General features: G+C 51.0%; 1 protein-coding gene across 2 annotated transcripts; it reads right to left on the reverse strand.

Moving 5' to 3' along the window:
* Positions 1 to 1,926: 1,926 nt before the first annotated feature.
* On the reverse strand, positions 1,927 to 18,008 carry il6r (interleukin 6 receptor). Of its 2 annotated transcripts, none has more exons than XM_031892008.1 (10): positions 17,651 to 18,007; positions 8,958 to 9,182; positions 7,898 to 8,021; positions 7,333 to 7,508; positions 4,599 to 4,759; positions 4,350 to 4,488; positions 2,842 to 2,882; positions 2,703 to 2,748; positions 2,467 to 2,578; positions 1,927 to 2,231 (listed from the first exon to the last, which is right to left on the reverse strand). In XM_031892008.1, exons 1-10 carry the CDS (start codon positions 17,751 to 17,753, stop codon positions 2,093 to 2,095), a joined length of 1,266 nt encoding a protein of 421 aa, XP_031747868.1. In that variant the 5' UTR covers positions 17,754 to 18,007; the 3' UTR covers positions 1,927 to 2,092. The 2 variants fall into 2 exon arrangements, with proteins under 2 accessions (XP_031747868.1, XP_031747869.1); XM_031892009.1 differs by having other exon boundaries at positions 2,141 to 2,231; positions 2,442 to 2,578; positions 17,651 to 18,008.
* Positions 18,009 to 18,735: the final 727 nt, after the last annotated feature.

The following is an 18,735-nucleotide window of genomic DNA, read 5'->3' on the forward strand; positions in this document are numbered from 1 at the left end:
TGGTACTGCTGTCTCTCTCTGCCCCCTGGGGATCTGCTCTGTAGAACCCAGAGCTCTAGGTGAGACCTTACCCAGGGATCTATAAAGCGGTACCGCTGTCTCTCTCTGCCCCCTGGGGATCTGCTCTGTAGAACCCAGAGCTCTAGGTGAGACCTTACCCGGGGATCTATAAAGTGGTACCGCTGTCTCTCTCTGCCCCCTGGGGATCTGCTCTGTAGAACCCAGAGCTCTAGGTGAGACCTTACCCGGGGATCTATAAAGCGGTACCGCTGTCTCTCTCTGTCCCCTGGGGATCTGCTCTGTAGAACCCAGAGCTCTAGGTGAGACCTTACCCGGGATCTATAAAGCGGTACCGCTGTCTCTCTCTGCCCCCTGGGGATCTGCTCTGTAGAACCCAGAGCTCTAGGTGAGACCTTACCCAGGGATCTATAAAGTGGTACCGCTGTCTCTCTCTGCCCCCTGGGGATCTGCTCTGTAGAACCCAGAGCTCTAGGTGAGACTTTACCAAGGGATCTATAAAGTGGTACCGCTGTCTCTCTCTGCCCCCTGGGGATCTGCTCTGTAGAACCCAGAGCTCTAGGTGAGACCTTACCCAGGGATCTATAAAGCGGTACCGCTGTCTTTCTCTGCCCCCTGGGGATCTGCTCTGTAGAACCCAGAGCTCTAGGTGAGACCTTACCCAGGGATCTATAAAGTGGTACCGCTGTCTCTCTCTGCCCCCTGGGGATCTGCTCTGTAGAACCCAGAGCTCTAGGTGGGACCTTACCCAGGGATCTATAAAGTGGTACCGCTGTCTCTCTCTGCCCCCCTGGGGATCTGCTCTGTAGAACCCAGAGCTCTAGGTGAGACCTTACCCAGGAATCTATAAAGTGGTAGCGCTGTCTCTCTCTGCCCCCTGGGGATCTGCTCTGTAGAACCCAGAGCTCTAGGTGAGACCTTACCCAGGGATCTATAAAGTAGTACCGCTGTCTCTCTCTGCCCCCTGGGGATCTGCTCTGTAGAACCCAGAGCTCTAGGTGAGACCTTACCCAGGGATCTATAAAGTGGTACCGCTGTCTCTCTCTGCCCCCCTGGGGATCTGCTCTGTAGAACCCAGAGCTCTAGGTGAGACCTTACCCAGGAATCTATAAAGTGGTAGCGCTGTCTCTCTCTGCCCCCTGGGGATCTGCTCTGTAGAACCCAGAGCTCTAGGTGAGACCTTACCCAGGGATCTATAAAGCGGTACCGCTGTCTCTCTCTGCCCCCTGGGGATCTGCTCTGTAGAACCAGAGCTCTAGGTGAGACCTTACCCAGGGATCTATAAAGCGGTACCGCTGTCTCTCTCTGCCCCCTGGGGATCTGCTCTGTAGAACCCAGAGCTCTAGGTGAGACCTTACCCAGGGATCTATAAAGCGGTACCGCTGTCTCTCTCTGCCCCCTGGGGATCTGCTCTGTAGAACCCAGAGCTCTAGGTGAGACCTTACCCAGGGATCTATAAAGTGGTACCGCTGTCTCTCTCTGCCCCCTGAGGATCTGCTCTGTAGAACCCAGAGCTCTAGGTGAGACCTTACCCAGGGATCTATAAAGCGGTACCGCTGTCTCTCTCTGCCCCCTGGGGATCTGCTCTGTAGAACCCAGAGCTCTAGGTGAGACCTTACCCAGGGATCTATAAAGTGGTACCGCTGTCTCTCTCTGCCCCCTGGGGATCTGCTCTGTAGAACCCAGAGCTCTAGGTGAGACCTTACCCAGGGATCTATAAAGCGGTACCGCTGTCTCTCTCTGCCCCCTGGGGATCTGCTCTGTAGAACCCAGAGCTCTAGGTGAGACCTTACCCAGGGATCTATAAAGTGGTACCGCTGTCTCTCTCTGCCCCCTGGGGATCTGCTCTGTAGAACCCAGAGCTCTAGGTGAGACCTTACCCAGGGATCTATAAAGTGGTTACCCCAATATCCAGAGAATATTTATTTACACGTATTTACATTATTTACATCCAATTGGGCCCTGAATAAAGTCTCTTTGCCCCGTGGCCCTTGCCGTTGGGCCCTTGCCCTGGGGCAGTTAGACATCCAAGTTCCACGCTGTCTGGGATCCAATCACATTCCTCACTCTGGGCTCAGGGCAGTGGGGTCTCGGTGGTGTCTCCGTGGTTGGCCGATGGTTTCTCGTGGGATTTAACCCCGGAAGGGACGGCCCAGTACAGAGTGTTTAGTTTAGTCCCCTTGGCTATACAGGAGGTCCATTTGTGGTGCTGCCTAAAAAAACAACCCAAAAATATGACAAAAACATGGCGGTAATGGGGCGACGGCACTTACACTCTATGGGGAGATTATTCCAATAAGGTTATAGTTGTGTGTCATGGTTTAGCTTCCCCTTTAAACCCATGTATGTTGATAGCAGGGCCTTACCCCATGGCAACTAAGTATAATAGGGCGGCAATTAAAAAGAAAATGTCCAACCCACACCTTGAGGCGAGTCCGGTCCCTTTACCTTATCAGAACCACCAGAACCAGCAGGAGGATGAAGCCAAAGCTGATCCCACCAATGACGTACGTGTACCAGGGGGGCTTGGAGGGTGAAATCGTTATCCCAGAGTCTTCGTCTGTCACAGCAGAGATAAGCAAGGGTTAATTCCAACCGCAGCATTTGTGTCTGAGCGGCCAATCAGAAATCCTGAAATGCAGACGTCTGATTGGGCGCTTGTTATGACTATATTATCCACTCACCATTGTCCCCTTGGGGGCTGTCCGTGTAAAAGTAAAAGGCGGAGACCTGCGGCACAAATCACAGTATGAGGGATAGGGATTAAAGACAGGCCCCGCCCCCATTATGACAAAGCCGCCATATTGGCGCCAGATTGCTCACCTCCTGCAGTGTCTCCTCGGTTGGTTCTGTTGGAGCAGAATCTGTGCAAAAAGAACCCGAATTTGCATTTGAGTTGGGGCAGTTCCCTGGCTCAGCCAATCAAATGCCTCATTGGTGTAAGCGCAATTGGGGCCCACCAGGTTTTTTCCCAGTATCCCATTGGCCCAGTCTGACCCGGGGGGCGAGAGGCGCTAGCCTTGGCACTGCCAACCATCCCTTAGATATTCCTGTTACAGTTCCATGCTGCTAATTATATCCCCGGGGGGGGGGGGGGGGGGCGCTGCAGCCCCCAGTGCCGGACATGCTGACGAGCGGATGTTCTGGGGATTAAAGGGGAAGTTGGCACAAACCGCCGACATCAACAAAATAATAGAAACAGATATAGAATAGAAAGCTGAGTAAGGCTGTAGTCCTGCTCCAGATGCCATGGGGGGGCGGGAGGGTGGGGGCTGAGCCCCGTTGCCACTATCCGTGTCCCATGGCAACACAAAAATATGTACATTGAAATGTATATGGGATAAAGTTTGTGAGTGCTCACTGGAGAAGAGGCAAGTAAAGGAGGATAGGATGTCTATAGATAAATAGATAGATAGACAGACAGACAGACAGACAGACAGAAAGACAGATAGATAGGCATATAGATGATAGATAGATAGATAGATAGATAGATAGATAGATAGATAAATAGACAGATGATAGATAGGTAGATAGATAGATAGATAGATAGATACATTGATAGATAAATAGAGATAGAGATGATAGATAGATAGATAGATGATAGATAGATAGATAGATAGATAGATAGATAGATAAATAGACAGATGATAGATAGGTAGATAGATAGATAGATAGATAGATAGATAGATAGATACATTGATAGATAAATAGAGATAGAGATGATAGATAGATAGATAGATAGATAGATAGATAGATAGATAGATGATAGATAGATAGATAGACAGACAGACAGACAGACAGATAGATAGATAGACAGATAGACAAATAGATAGAGATAGATAGACAGATAGATAGACAGACAGATAGACAGACAGACAGAGAGACAGACAGATAGTTAGATAGATAGATAGATAGACAGACAGACAGACAGACAGACAGATAGATAGATAGATGATAGATGATAGATAGAGCTCACAGAGAAGCCTGTGGAACTTGCTAACACCGCCCACTTTCTGGGAATGGGTGGAGCTCAGACCGTTGGCAGGAAGTGGATACCAGTGAGTGCTGCTGCCAGAATGTTGCCATACAGAACCCAGGGTCAGATTGGGCCCCCTAGGGCCCTCCCAAGAACCTGACACACAGGGCCCACTCTGGCAAGAATAAGATGGAGGGTTGCTGGGAATGGATCTAGGCTGGGGCCCACTAGATACACGTACAATAATATGGGTGCTGCCACCTTTAGGCCTGGGCCTATTGGGAGATTCTCTGGTGCCAGTCCTGCCCAGCCCTCAGATATCGATCTACAAACCACAAAATGATATTTATCATACCTGCCCATGGTGTGGCGTTGGCCTCTTGGCTCCAGATACTCCACGAACCATAAAATTCCTCTTTGGCCCTCACCGACACAAAGTGCCTCCTGCCCTTGATGGCATCTACAATATGGAAAGTACAGTTTGACGTTTCGGCCTAGAGAAGAGATGAAGGCGGGACAGGGGTCACCATGGATACGTAACTGCCTGCCCCAAACAGGCCGGCTCAGTACCATAACCATCTGGGAGATGGCGCCACTGACTCACACTGGAGACTTGATGGGAGTTTTCTGGCCGGTACTGGACTTCATACAACAAGGCATAAAAATTCCCGATCCAGGATCGCGGTTTGCGCCAGGTCACTTGTAACTTCCTGGGGGCAAAATCTATGGGTGAAACGGTCACTTCGATGGGAGGATCCGGCTGCACTGGAAAATGACAAGGAACACCAGGAAATCAGCTTCTCTGAGAACCTCCAGCTAGTGTTGGCCTACATCTCCCAGCATACTTTGCTAGGCTATGGTTGCAAAGGGTGGTCATGGGAAACCCAAGGTGGTCATGGGAAACCCAGGTTGGCAAAGAGCAAAGCACATGTTGGCTAGGAGAGAAGCAGGTCATTATGGGAAGCCCAAGTTGGCTAAAGGAGTAGCAGGTCATTAAAGCCCAGGCTGGCTAAAATTACAGCAGGTTATTGTGGAAAGTCAAGGTGGACTAGAAGGACAGCAAAGCAATGAGAGATGTCTAGATTGTCTAGGAGAATACAAGATTGGCTAAGACCCTAGCCGGAAATTGTGAGAAACATTAGCTAGCCAGTAGCACAGCAGGGCATGGTGGGAAGGCTTGGTTGGCTGGGAGCACAGCAGGACATGGTGAGAAGTATCATTTGGATAGGAGCACAGCAGGACATGGTCAGAATCCAAGGTTGGCTAGGAGCAAAGTAGGACATGGTGGGAAGGCTTGGTTGGCTGGGAGCACAGCAGGACATGGTGAGAAGTATCATTTGGATAGGAGCACAGCAGGACATGGTCAGAAACCAAGGTTGGCTAGGAGCAAAGTAGGACATGGTGGGAAGGCTTGGTTAGCTAGGAGCACAGCAGGACATGAGGGAAAGGCTCGGGTGCCTAGGAGCACAGCAGGACACGGTGGGAAGCCAGGCTAGGAGCACAGCAGGACATGGTCAGAAGTAAAGGTGGGCTAGGAGCACAGCAGGACATGGTCAGAAGTAAAGGTTGGCTAAGAGAACAGCAGGACATGGTCAGAAGTAAATGTTGGCTAGGAGCACAGCAGGAAGCCAGGGTTGGCTAGGAGCACATCCTGGGAAGGCTTGGTTAGCTAGGAGCAAAGCAGGACATGAGGGGAAGGCTCAGGTGCCTAGGAGCACAGCAGGACACAGTGGGAAGCCAGGCTAGGAGCACAGCAGGACATGGTCAGAAGTAAAGGTGGGCTAGGAGCACAGCAGGACATGGTCAGAAGTAAAGGTTGGCTAAGAGAACAGCAGGACATGGTCAGAAGTAAAGGTTGGCTAGGAGCACAGCAGGAAGCCAAGGTTGGCTAGGAGCACATCCTGGGAAGGCTTGGTTAGCTAGGAGCAAAGCAGGACATGGGGGGAAGGCTCAGGTGCCTAGGAGCACAGCAGGACACGGTGGGAAGACAGGCTAGGAGCACAGCAGGACATGGTCAGAAGTAAAGGTGGGCTAGGAGCACAGCAGGACATGGTCAGAAGTAAAGGTTGGCTTGGAGCCCAGCAGGACATGGTCAGAAGTAAAGGTTGGCTAGGAGCACAGCAAGACATGGTCAGAAGTAAAGGTTGGCTAGGAGCACAGAAGGACATGGTAAGAAGTAAAGGTTGGCTAGGAGCACAGAAGGACATGGTAAGAAGTAAAGGTTGGCTAGGAGCACAGCAAGACATGGTCAGAAGTAAAGGTTGGCTAGAAGCACAGCAGGACATGGTCAGAAGTAAAGGTTGGCTAGGAGCACAGCAGGACATGGTCAAAAGTAAAGGTTGGCTAGGAGCACAGCAGGACATGGTAAGAAGTAAAGTTGGCTAGGAGCACAGCAGGACATGGTAAGAAGTAAAGGTTGGCTAGGAGCACAGCAGGACATGGTCAAAAGTAAAGGTTGGCTAGGAGCACAGCAGGACATGGTCAGAAGTAAAGGTTGGCTAGGAGCACAGCAGGACATGGTAAGAAGTAAAGGTTGGCTAGGAGAACAGCAGGACATGGTCAGAAGTAAAGGTTGGCTAGGAGCACAGCAGGACATGGTCAGAAGTAAAGGTTGGCTAGGAGCACAGCAGGACATGGTCAAAAGTAAAGGTTGGCTAGGAGCACAGCAGGACATGGTCAAAAGTAAAGGTTGGCTAGGAGCACAGCAGGACATGGTAAGAAGTAAAGTTGGCTAGGAGCACAGCAGGACATGGTAAGAAGTAAAGGTTGGCTAGGAGCACAGCAGGACATGGTCAAAAGTAAAGGTTGGCTAGGAGCACAGCAGGACATGGTCAGAAGTAAAGGTTGGCTAGGAGCACAGCAGGACATGGTAAGAAGTAAAGGTTGGCTAGGAGAACAGCAGGACATGGTCAGAAGTAAAGGTTGGCTAGGAGCACAGCAGGACATGGTCAGAAGTAAAGGTTGGCTAGGAGCACAGCAGGACATGGTCAAAAGTAAAGCTTGGCTAGGAGCACAGCAGGACATGGTAAGAAGTAAAGTTGGCTAGGAGCACAGCAGGACATGGTAAGAAGTAAAGGTTGGCTAGGAGCACAGCAGGACATGGTCAAAAGTAAAGGTTGGCTAGGAGCACAGAAGGACATGGTCAGAAGTAAAGGTTGGCTAGGAGCACAGAAGGACATGGTCAGAAGTAAAGGTTGGCTAGGAGCACAGCAGGACATGGTCAGAAGTAAAGGTTGGCTAGGAGCACAGCAGGACATGGTCAGAAGTAAAGGTTGGCTAGGAGCACAGCAGGACATAATGGGAAGTCATGGCTGACCAGGCACAGAGCAAACACTTACTTATAGACCTGTAATTAACCATCATGGCGTCACCTATTTTACTGTCTGTCTGGCTGGTCGCACACATGGACAGGTAGTAGCTCTCGGTGTAGTCCTCTGTGTGGTGAAGGCGGCACTGGTACTTCTTGGAATAGGTGCGATAGGAACAGGGATTGGATGTTGCCTTGGCCTTATTCCTTCAGGGAAGAACACAACCTTAGCCCCTAATAAAAAGTCCAGCACACTCCACACCCCTCACTCACACTCCATTAAGCCCTCACTCACAAATGTGCCATTTCCAAGACCACATCTAGTGAATAAAATGCATTATCCATCATGGACACCCATCGTTAAAGCCTCACACACATCAACGCACTATTGTGGTCCTCGTCCAGAGGTCATCTCAAACCTGTCCAAGCAATATCCACTTGATTTTTGGCCTGGTATTGGTCAGGCAGGTCATCAGGACAATAAACTCGGTCTGGAGGGACCAAGGGCTATCTATGAGATCTTGTGAGAAGGTTTGTAGACACCTCTAGGAATCAAATAACTCTCCAAATCAAGGCATGTAGGTTCCTTTACTTACCCCCTGCTTGAAATGAGGGTGACTTTGTTGCCACGAGGAATCCTTGAGTTCTTTTGCCACTCACAGGTGATGTTGCTGGCTGGGTGCCGCAGGTAGCACTCCATCACGGGCTTTTCCAACTCCTCTGTGAACCAATAACACCCAAGTGTTACCGAGTCTTCATTCTGCCACAGACCCTGCTATGGGACAATGCTATCTACACTCCCAACCACCTGGGTAACTCAGCTGTCTCATTCACTAGCCAGCCCAGGATCATGTCAAGATGATCCTGATCCATGATCCTGAAGAACCTTCTGCAGGACACATTCAGTAGGTCTACATTAGAGGGAGGTTGTTTTATCTATGAAGATCTTTCTTGGAGGTTATAACTTTTTCTACTGATTTAAGGTTTCTAAAGTCTACGGGCTCAGGACACATGGATTACTCATGGACGACCACTCAATGTTGGATTCTCAGAAGAGACCCCCACACCAAGAACTGCTTAGCCAATGTAGGTATCAAAGGGCAAATCCACTCATATGGTCTGATTCAATTTACCTGGACCCACAAGTAGATCATATTAAAAGCAACTGCAGACCTCTTTGCCCACATCCACAGTCCTGAGAAGCTTCTGACCAAGCAAAGAGGAGATAATAAGTGAAGAAGACATCATATTGGCCCTACACAAGGTTCAATAAGAGTTTGCAGCCAATACAAGGTCAGGTAGCCAGGTCAAAAATGGTCAAAGTGACCACATGAGATGGCGAGTGTTGGACTTACCACACTCATGTGGGTCCTAATGAACTGTATGACTTTTGTGTGGCCTCCACATAAGAGCTGTATAAACAACACCAGCCCAGGTCGGTGACTAGTTTTCTTAGTCAAGTGTATGGTATTGTCACCAACCCAAAATGGTACAGGGATTGTCTTCTCGAAGGTTCTCAAATGAAACCCCTAGCCCAACCAATGATCTGCCTCTGCCAAATGTTGAATCCCAACCCTAAATAACCTCGATTGCGAAACAGCTTTGCAACCAATCTCTGTCCTGATTTGATAGAGATCTGGGGCTCATTACCCTCACCTTCCACCAGGAGCTCCACTGAGCACACACTTTGCTTCTCCTTGATGCAGGTGTAGACTTTCCCATCTTTGCTTTGGATGGATTTCAAGAGCAGACGTCCCTCTTTCATCATCCTCTTTGGGCACTCAACTTGGCCACAGCGCCAGAAAACATCTCCTTCGCAGCCCGGGCAGGTCAGCGATACATTGGAAAGGAGAGGGGCAACTTTGCTATTTGGGGGGAGCACTGAGAGGAAGGAGGGAGGGGACGAAGTAATGAGAGAATGATCAATATATATACAGTATATACAGGCTATAGGGAAAGCAAAGGGGGAGAGAGATTGGGAGACCCAGGAGATGAATGAAGGGGGGCAGATTGTTAGAGACGGGACCTGCCGAACCCTGTTTCTGTGGGGCAACACTTGTATCTGCCCCATTTTTGGGGCCCAGGTTTCATGAATTACATGGAGTCACGTGATGAGTAGTGAGGTGAGAGGGTAAGTAGGTGAGGGTAAGTAGGTGAGGGGCAGTAGGTGAGGGTAAATAGGTGAGAGGCAGTAGGTGAGGGTAGGTAGGTGTGGGTAAATAGGTGAGAGGCAGTAGGTGAGGGTAAGTAGGTGAGGGTAAGAAGGTGAGGGGCAGTAGGTGAGGGTAAGAAGGTGAGGGGCAGTAGGTGAGGGTAAGTATGTGAGGGTAAGTAGGTGAGGTGCAGTAGGTGAGGGTAAGTAGGTGAGGGTAAATAGGTGAGGTGCAGTAGGTGAGGGTAAGTAGGTGAGGGTAAGAAGGTGAGGGGCAGTAGGTGAGGGTAAGTAGGTGAGGGGCAGTAGGTGAGGGTAAGTAGGTGAGGGGCAGTAGGTGAGGGTAAGTAGGTGAGGGTAAGAAGGTGAGGGGCAGTAGGTGAGGGTAAGTAGGTGAGGGTAAGAAGGTGAGGGTAAGAAGGTGAGGGGCAGTAGGTGAGGGTAAGAAGGTGAGGGGCAGTAGGTGAGGGTAAGTAGGTGAGGGGCAATAGGTGAGGGTAAGTAGATGAGGGTAAGAAGGTGAGGGGCAGTAGGTGAGGGTAAGTAGGTGAGGGGCAGTAGGTGAGGGTAAATAGGTGAGAGGCAGTAGGTGAGGGTAAATAGGTGAGGGTAAGAAGGTGAGGGGCAGTAGGTGAGGGTAAGTAGGTGAGGGGCAGTAGGTGAGGGTAAGTAGGAGAGGGGCAGTAGGTGAGGGTAAATAGGTGAGGGTAAGAAGGTGAGGGGCAGTAGGTGAGGGTAAGTAGGTGAGGTGCAGTAGGTGAGGGTAAGTAGGTGAGGGGCAGTAGGTGAGGGCAGTTAGCCGCCTCCCTTTCCCATACGGTTGCTGATTGGGTGACTTACACTGATTATTGACTGAACTTGTTTTGTTCCTCGTTACTGAGGGAGGAATAGAGAGAGCAGGTCGGTTTCACAGCCGTTACTTGCCCTTACTGCCCTATTTTTCCCCCGGGGCATCAGCCACATACACATGTGCCCCAAGCGGCTGTTTATCTATAGAAAATCTAAATATTTGCCCTTCATTCCCTTTTTATTAAGTACCAATGTATTATGGGATTGTTTATACTCTCACCCCTGTATCCAGAAGAGTTAAAGAGAAATAATGAGCTCTGTAAAACAATCCCCTCCCTCCCCATGTAACCAGGAGAGTTAGTTTAGAAAGAAATAATAAGCTCTGTATAAACAATCCCCTCCCTCCCCATGTAACCAGGAGAGTTAGTTTAGAAAGAAATAATGAGCTCTGTATAAACAATCCCCCCCTCCCCATGTAACCAGGAGAGTTAGTTAAAAGAGAAATAATGAGCTCTGTATAAACAATCCCCTCCCTCCCCATGTAACCAGGAGAGTTAGTTTAGAGAGAAATAATGAGCTCTGTATAAACAATCCCCTCCATCCCCATGTAACTAGGAGAGTTGGTTTAGAAAGAAATAATGAGCTCTGTATAAACAATCCCCCCCTCCCCATGTAACCAGGAGAGTTAGTTAAAAGAGAAATAATGAGCTCTGTATAAACAATCCACCCCTCCCCATGTAACCAGGAGAGTTAGTTTAAAGAGAAATAATGAGCTCTGTATAAACAATCCCCTCCCTCCCCATGTAACCAGGAGAGTTAGTTTAGAGAGAAATAATGAGCTCTGTATAAACAATCCCCTCCCTCCCCATGTAACAAGTAGAGTTAGTTGAGATGAAGAGCTCTCCCATCAAAGCTTCCATCAGAGTGTTCTAGTCCCACCCACTGCATGACTCATAGAGTCACTGCCCCTCCCTCTATATAGGTGAATATGCCCCCAGTGTTCCCTGGGGGGGGGAGCAGGCAAGGAAATACAAGTGCATTGCACTGTTAGCAGCTGCCAAACACTGGGGATTAAACATTTACTAGGGCAGCGGGGGGGGGGGGGGGGGTACAGTCAGTGAGAAATTCCAGTTAATTCCTATTAATGGAGGGGGTGGAGGTTGGGGCCATGGTTTGGGGAGGGGGACGAGGCACAGGAAAGCAACAGGAAGCATAAACCTTCTGCCCAGGGGACAAGCGTGAGGGCCCAGTGCTGGGCTATTGTTTGGGCCCCAGCTGCCCCCCCTTGGTGACATTGCATGGGAGGGACACTGTATGGGGTGCTGGTATAGGGGGGGACTCAGGGCTATGAGTCCTACTGTCCCCATCTTGACCTACTGTCTCCATCTTGTCCTACTGTCTCCATCTTGTCCTACTGTCTCCATCTTGCCCTACTGTCCCCATCTTGTCCTACTGTCTCCATCTTGTCCTACTGTCTCCATCTTGCCCTACTGTCTCCATCTTGCCCTACTGTCTCCATCTTGTCCTACTGTCTCCATCATGTCCTACTGTCTCCATCTTGTCCTACTGTCTCCATCTTGCCCTACTGTCCCCATCTTGCCCTACTGTCCCCATCTTGCCCTACTGTCTCCATCTTGTCCTACTGTCTCCATCTTGCCCTACTGTCTCCATCTTGCCCTACTGTCTCCATCTTGCCCTACTAACTCCATCTTGCCCTACTGTCTCCATCTTGCCCTACTGTATCCATCTTGTCCTACTGTCTCCATCTTGTCCTACTGTCTCCATCTTGCCCTACTGTCTCCATCTTGCCCTACTGTCTCCATCTTGCCCTACTGTCTCCATCTTGCCCTACTGTCTCCATCTTGCCCTACTGTCTCCATCTTGCCCTACTGTCTCCCTCTTGCCCTACTGTCTCCATCTTGCCCTACTGTCTCCATCTTGCCCTACTGTCTCCATCTTGCCCTACTGTCTCCATCTTGCCCTACTGTCTCCATCTTGTCCTACTGTCTCCATCTTGTCCTACTGTCTCCATCTTGCCCTACTGTCTCCATCTTACCCTACTGTCTCCATCTTGCCCTACTAACTCCATCTTGTCCTACTAACTCCATCTTGCCCTACTGTCTCCATCTTGCCCTACTGTCCCCATCTTGCCCTACTAACTCCATCTTGCCATACTGTCTCCTTCTTGCCCTACTGTCTCCATCTTGCCCTACTGTCCCCATCTTGCCCTACTGTCTCCATCTTGCCCTACTAACTCCATCTTGCCCTACTGTCTTCATCTTGCCCTACTGTCCCCATCTTGCCCTACTAACTCCATCTTGCCATACTGTCTCCATCTTGCCCTACTGTCTCCATCTTACCCTACTGTCCCCATCTTGCCCTACTGTCCCCATCTTGCCCTACTAACTCCATCTTGCCCTACTGTCTCCATCTTGCCCTACTGTCTCCATCTTGCCCTACTAACTCCATCTTGTCCTACTAACTCCATCTTGCCCTACTGTCTCCATCTTGCCCTACTGTCCCCATCTTGCCCTACTAACTCCATCTTGCCCTACTGTCTTCATCTTGCCCTACTGTCCCCATCTTGCCCTACTAACTCCATCTTGCCATACTGTCTCCATCTTGCCCTACTGTCTCTATCTTACCCTACTGTCCCCATCTTACCCTACTGTCCCCATCTTGCCCTACTAACTCCATCTTGCCCTACTGTCTCCATCTTGCCCTACTGTCCCCATCTTGCCCTACTAACTCCATCTTGCCATACTGTCTCCATCTTGCCCTACTGTCTCCATCTTACCCTACTGTCCCCATCTTGCCCTACTGTCTCCATCTTGCCCTACTGTCCCCATCTTGCCCTACTAACTCCATCTTGCCCTACTGTCTCCATCTTGCCCTACTGTCCCCATCTTGCCCTACTAACTCCATCTTGCCATACTGTCTCCATCTTGCCCTACTGTCTCCATCTTGCCCTACTGTCCCCATCTTGCCCTACTGTCCCCATCTTGCCCTACTAACCACATCTTGCCATACTGTCTCCATCTTGCCCTACTGTCCCCATCTTGCCCTACTAACCCCATCTTGCCATACTGTCTCCATCTTGCCCTACTGTCTCCATCTTGCCCTACTGTCCCCATCTTGCTCTACTAACTCCATCTTGTCCTACTGTCCCCATCTTGCCCTACTGTCCCCATCTTGCCCTACTGTCTCCATCTTGTCCTACTGTCCCCATCTTGCCCTACTGTCTCCATCTTGCCCTACTGTCCCCATCTTGCTCTACTAACTCCATCTTGCCCTACTGTCCCCATCTTGCCCTACTGTCTCCATCTTGCCCTACTGTCCCCATCTTACCCTACTGTCTCCATCTTGCCCTACTGTCTCCATCTTGCCCTACTGTCTCCATCTTGCCCTACTGTCTCCATCTTACCCTACTGTCTCCATGTTGTTCTATTGTGGCCATCTGGCCCCGACATGACAAGTCACATGGGATTCCATGGGGGGGCCTGACCCCCTTAGTCGTGCCCCTGTGTATAATGCTGAAGACTCAGGACACTTGCCCTTGGCCAATGGCAGCTCTGGAAGGGCCCACAGGAGGGGTCGGGGGGGATAGTTCAGTGGGAGGTACTGGGAGTTACCAGGGCAGGGGCTGTAGGAGTGCTGCAGCAGCTCGGTGTGTGGGGGTGGAAGGGTTAATAACAGAAGGGGTTAATAACAGGCGCAGGATCTGGGGGTGAGTCTCTGTGTCGCTCGCAGGAGGCAGGAAGCTCGGGCCCCGGGCGCTGGGTATGCAAAGCAGCCATTTACATACGGGAAACCAGTAACATCTGCCTGAGCTGCTGCAGCCTGCACCGGCGCGCTGGGGGAAATGCACCTTGCGCTTAACTGAATTAAAGGAGAACTAAAGCCAAAAAACAAATAAACTACACTGTATATATAGATATAGATCTGCTCCTTGGGGCAGGGTCTCCCATTATACCGCTAGAGTGTAAGCTCCTTGGGGCAGGGTCTCCCATTATACCACTAGAGTGTAAGCTCCTTAGGACAGGGCCTCCCATTATACCACTAGAGTGTAAGCTCCTTGGGGCAGGGCCTCCCATTATACCACTAGAGTGTAAGCTCCTTGGGGCAGGGCCTCCCATTATACCACTAGAGTGTAAGCTCCTTGGGGCAGGGCCTCCCATTATACCACTAGAGTGTAAGCTCCTTGGGGCAGGGCCTCCCATTATACCACTAGAGTGTAAGCTCCTTGGGGCAGGGTCTCCCATTATACCACTAGAGTGTAAGCTCCTTGGGGCAGGGCCTCCCATTATCCACTAGAGTGTAAGCTCCTTGGGGCAGGGCCTCCCATTATACCACTAGAGTGTAAGCTCCTTGGGGCAGGGCCTCCCATTATACCACTAGAGTGTAAGCTCCTTGGGGCAGGGCCTCCCATTATCCACTAGAGTGTAAGCTCCTTGGGGCAGGGTCTCCCATTATACCACTAGAGTGTAAGCTCCTTGGGGCAGGGCCTCCCATTATCCACTAGAGTGTAAGCTCCTTGGGGCAGGGCCTCCCATTATCCACTAGAGTGTAAGCTCCTTGGGGCAGGGCCTCCCATTATCCACTAGAGTGTAAGCTCCTTGGGGCAGGGCCTCCCATTATCCACTAGAGTGTAAGCTCCTTGGGGCAGGGCCTCCCATTATACCAGTAGAGTGTAAGCTCCTTGGGGCAGGGCCTCCCATTATACCACTAGAGTGTAAGCTCCTTGGGGCAGGGCCTCCCATTATCCACTAGAGTGTAAGCTCCTTGGGGCAGGGCCTCCCATTATACCACTAGAGTGTAAGCTCCTTGGGGCAGGGCCTCCCATTATACCACTAGAGTGTAAGCTCCTTGGGGCAGGGCCTCCCATTATCCACTAGAGTGTAAGCTCCTTGGGACAGGGCCTCCCATTATACCACTAGAGTGTAAGCTCCTTGGGACAGGGCCTCCCATTATCCACTAGAGTGTAAGCTCCTTGGGACAGGGTCTCCCATTATCCACTAGAGTGTAAGCTCCTTGGGGCAGGGCCTCCCATTATCCACTAGAGTGTAAGCTCCTTGGGGCAGGGCCTCCCATTATCCACTAGAGTGTAAGCTCCTTGGGGCAGGGCCTCCCATTATCCACTAGAGTGTAAGCTCCTTGGGGCAGGGCCTCCCATTATCCACTAGAGTGTAAGCTCCTTGGGGCAGGGCCTCCCATTATCCACTAGAGTGTAAGCTCCTTGGGGCAGGGCCTCCCATTATACCAGTAGAGTGTAAGCTCCTTGGGGCAGGGCCTCCCATTATACCACTAGAGTGTAAGCTCCTTGGGGCAGGGCCTCCCATTATCCACTAGAGTGTAAGCTCCTTGGGGCAGGGCCTCCCATTATACCACTAGAGTGTAAGCTCCTTGGGGCAGGGCCTCCCATTATACCACTAGAGTGTAAGCTCCTTGGGGCAGGGCCTCCCATTATCCACTAGAGTGTAAGCTCCTTGGGACAGGGCCTCCCATTATACCACTAGAGTGTAAGCTCCTTGGGACAGGGCCTCCCATTATCCACTAGAGTGTAAGCTCCTTGGGACAGGGTCTCCCATTATCCACTAGAGTGTAAGCTCCTTGGGGCAGGGCCTCCCATTATCCACTAGAGTGTAAGCTCCTTGGGGCAGGGCCTCCCATTATCCACTAGAGTGTAAGCTCCTTGGGGCAGGGCCTCCCATTATACCACTAGAGTGTAAGCTCCTTGGGGCAGGGCCTCCCATTATCCACTAGAGTGTAAGCTCCTTGGGACAGGGCCTCCCATTATACCACTAGAGTGTAAGCTCCTTGGGACAGGGCCTCCCATTATCCACTAGAGTGTAAGCTCCTTGGGACAGGGCCTCCCATTATCCACTAGAGTGTAAGCTCCTTGGGGCAGGGCCTCCCATTATCCACTAGAGTGTAAGCTCCTTGGGACAGAGCCTCCCATTATACCACTAGAGTGTAAGCTCCTTGGGGCAGGGCCTCCCATTATACCACTAGAGTGTAAGCTCCTTGGGACAGGGCCTCCCATTATCCACTAGAGTGTAAGCTCCTTGGGACAGAGCCTCCCATTATACCACTAGAGTGTAAGCTCCTTGGGGCAGGGCCTCCCATTATCCACTAGAGTGTAAGCTCCTTGGGGCAGGGCCTCCCATTATCCACTAGAGTGTAAGCTCCTTGGGACAGAGCCTCCCATTATACCACTAGAGTGTAAGCTCCTTGGGACAGGGCCTCCCATTATACAACTAGAGTGTAAGCTCCTTGGGACAGAGCCTCCCATTATACCACTAGAGTGTAAGCTCCTTGGGGCAGGGCCTCCCATTATACCACTAGAGTGTAAGCTCCTTGGGACAGGGCCCCCATTATACCACTAGAGTGTAAGCTCCTTGGGACAGGGCCTCCCATTATACAACTAGAGTGTAAGCTCCTTGGGGCAGGGCCTCCCATTATACCACTAGAGTGTAAGCTCCTTGGGGCAGGGCCTCCCATTATACCACTAGAGTGTAAGCTCCTTGGGGCAGGGTCTCCCATTATACCACTAGAGTGTAAGCTCCTTGGGGCAGGGCCTCCCATTATACCACTAGAGTGTAAGCTCCTTGGGGCAGGGCCTCCCATTATACCACTAGAGTGTAAGCTCCTTGGGGCAGGGCCTCCCATTATACCACTAGAGTGTAAGCTCCTTGGGGCAGGGCCTCCCATTATACCACTAGAGTGTAAGCTCCTTGGGGCAGGGTCTCCCATTATACCACTAGAGTGTAAGCTCCTTGGGGCAGGGTCTCCCATTATACCACTAGAGTGTAAGCTCCTTGGGGCAGGGTCTCCCATTATACCACTAGAGTGTAAGCTCCTTGGGGCAGGGCCTCCCATTATACCACTAGAGTGTAAGCTCCTTGGGGCAGGGCCTCCCATTATACCACTAGAGTGTAAGCTCCTTGGGACAGGGCCTCCCATTATACCACTAGAGTGTAAGCTCCTTGGGGCAGGGCCTCCCATTATACCACTAGAGTGTAAGCTCCTTGGGGCAGGGCCTCCCATTATACCACTAGAGTGTAAGCTCCTTGGGACAGGGCCTCCCATTATACCACTAGAGTGTAAGCTCCTTGGGGCAGGGCCTCCCATTATACCACTAGAGTGTAAGCTCCTTGGGGCAGGGTCTCCCATTATACCACTAGAGTGCAAGCTCCTATGGTTACTGTGCATTTTTGCACCTATACTTAATTATTTTGGGGCTCAAATAAGAAACAGAGGAAAATCTAAGCAATAATGATTTGGACCTCAAGTGCCTGGTTAGTGTGTTAGTGGGGGGGTCAGAGGGGGGGGTCAGTGAGGGGGTTAGAGGGGGGTCAGGGGGGTTAGAGGGGGAGGTGAGAGGGGAAAGGTCAGAGGGCATGTTTACCTGGTTTGGGGCACAGGGGATGATGGATGTGAGCAGAGACCAGGAATCGAAGGTGAAGAAACAAGAGGCAAAATAAACTCGGGGCGACATCTGGCCCCCCCATTCTCAGCTCATTGTTTCCTGGGGGCCCCCGAGATCCTCTCTCTGCCTCCGGCTCCTCAGCTCTTCCTCCTCTTTATCTCTCTCTTCTTCTTCTTCTTCACTCGTTCAGTCTCCCCGACACCAACCTACCCCACCATTCCTTCCCCCCCTCTCTCTGTGCCCCCAAGTCTTGCCCCTGGCCTGGCATCTGCTGCCCCTCTGCCCCTCTGTCCCTCATACACTGTCTGTCTGTCCCTCATACACTGTCTGTCTGTCCCTCATACACTGTCTGTCTGTCTGTCCCTCATACACTGTCTGTCTGTCCCTCATACACTGTCTGTCTGTCCCTCATACACTGTCTGTCTGTCTGTCTGACTGTCTGTCTGTCTGTCTCTTCAACTGTAACTGGGAGCCAATCACCCCAACCTAATGCCCCTTATATGTTACTCTGCTCACTTTCCCCAGTCTCTTTACCACTGAAACCCCTTTGCAGTTAATGTGCCCCCAGTATCTCTTGCACCCAGTACCTATTCCCTCCTATAATTGCCCCAGTACCTCTTGCACCCAGTACCTATTCCCCCCTATAATTGCCCCAGTATCTCTTGCACCCAGTACCTATTCCCCCCTATAATTGCCCCAGTATCTCTTGCACCCAGTACCTATTCCCCCCTATAATTGCCCCAGTATCTCTTGCACCCAGTACCTATTCCCCCCTATAATTGCCCCAGTATCTCTTGCACCCAGTACCTATTCCCCCCTATAATTGCCCCAGTATCTCTTGCACCCAGTACCTATTCCCCCCTATAATTGCCCCAGTATCTCTTGCACCCAGTACCTATTCCCTCCTATAATTGCCCCAGTACCTCTCACACCCAGTACCTATTCCCTCCTATAATTGCCCCAGTACCTCTTGCACCCAGTACCTATTCCCCCCTATAATTGCCCCAGTACCTCTTGCACCCAGTACCTATTCCCTCCTATAATTGCCCCAGTACCTCTCACAC

The sequence above is a fragment of the Xenopus tropicalis genome, chromosome 8, assembly GCF_000004195.4.
Source record: "Xenopus tropicalis strain Nigerian chromosome 8, UCB_Xtro_10.0, whole genome shotgun sequence".
Classification (NCBI taxonomy): domain Eukaryota; kingdom Metazoa; phylum Chordata; class Amphibia; order Anura; family Pipidae; genus Xenopus; species Xenopus tropicalis.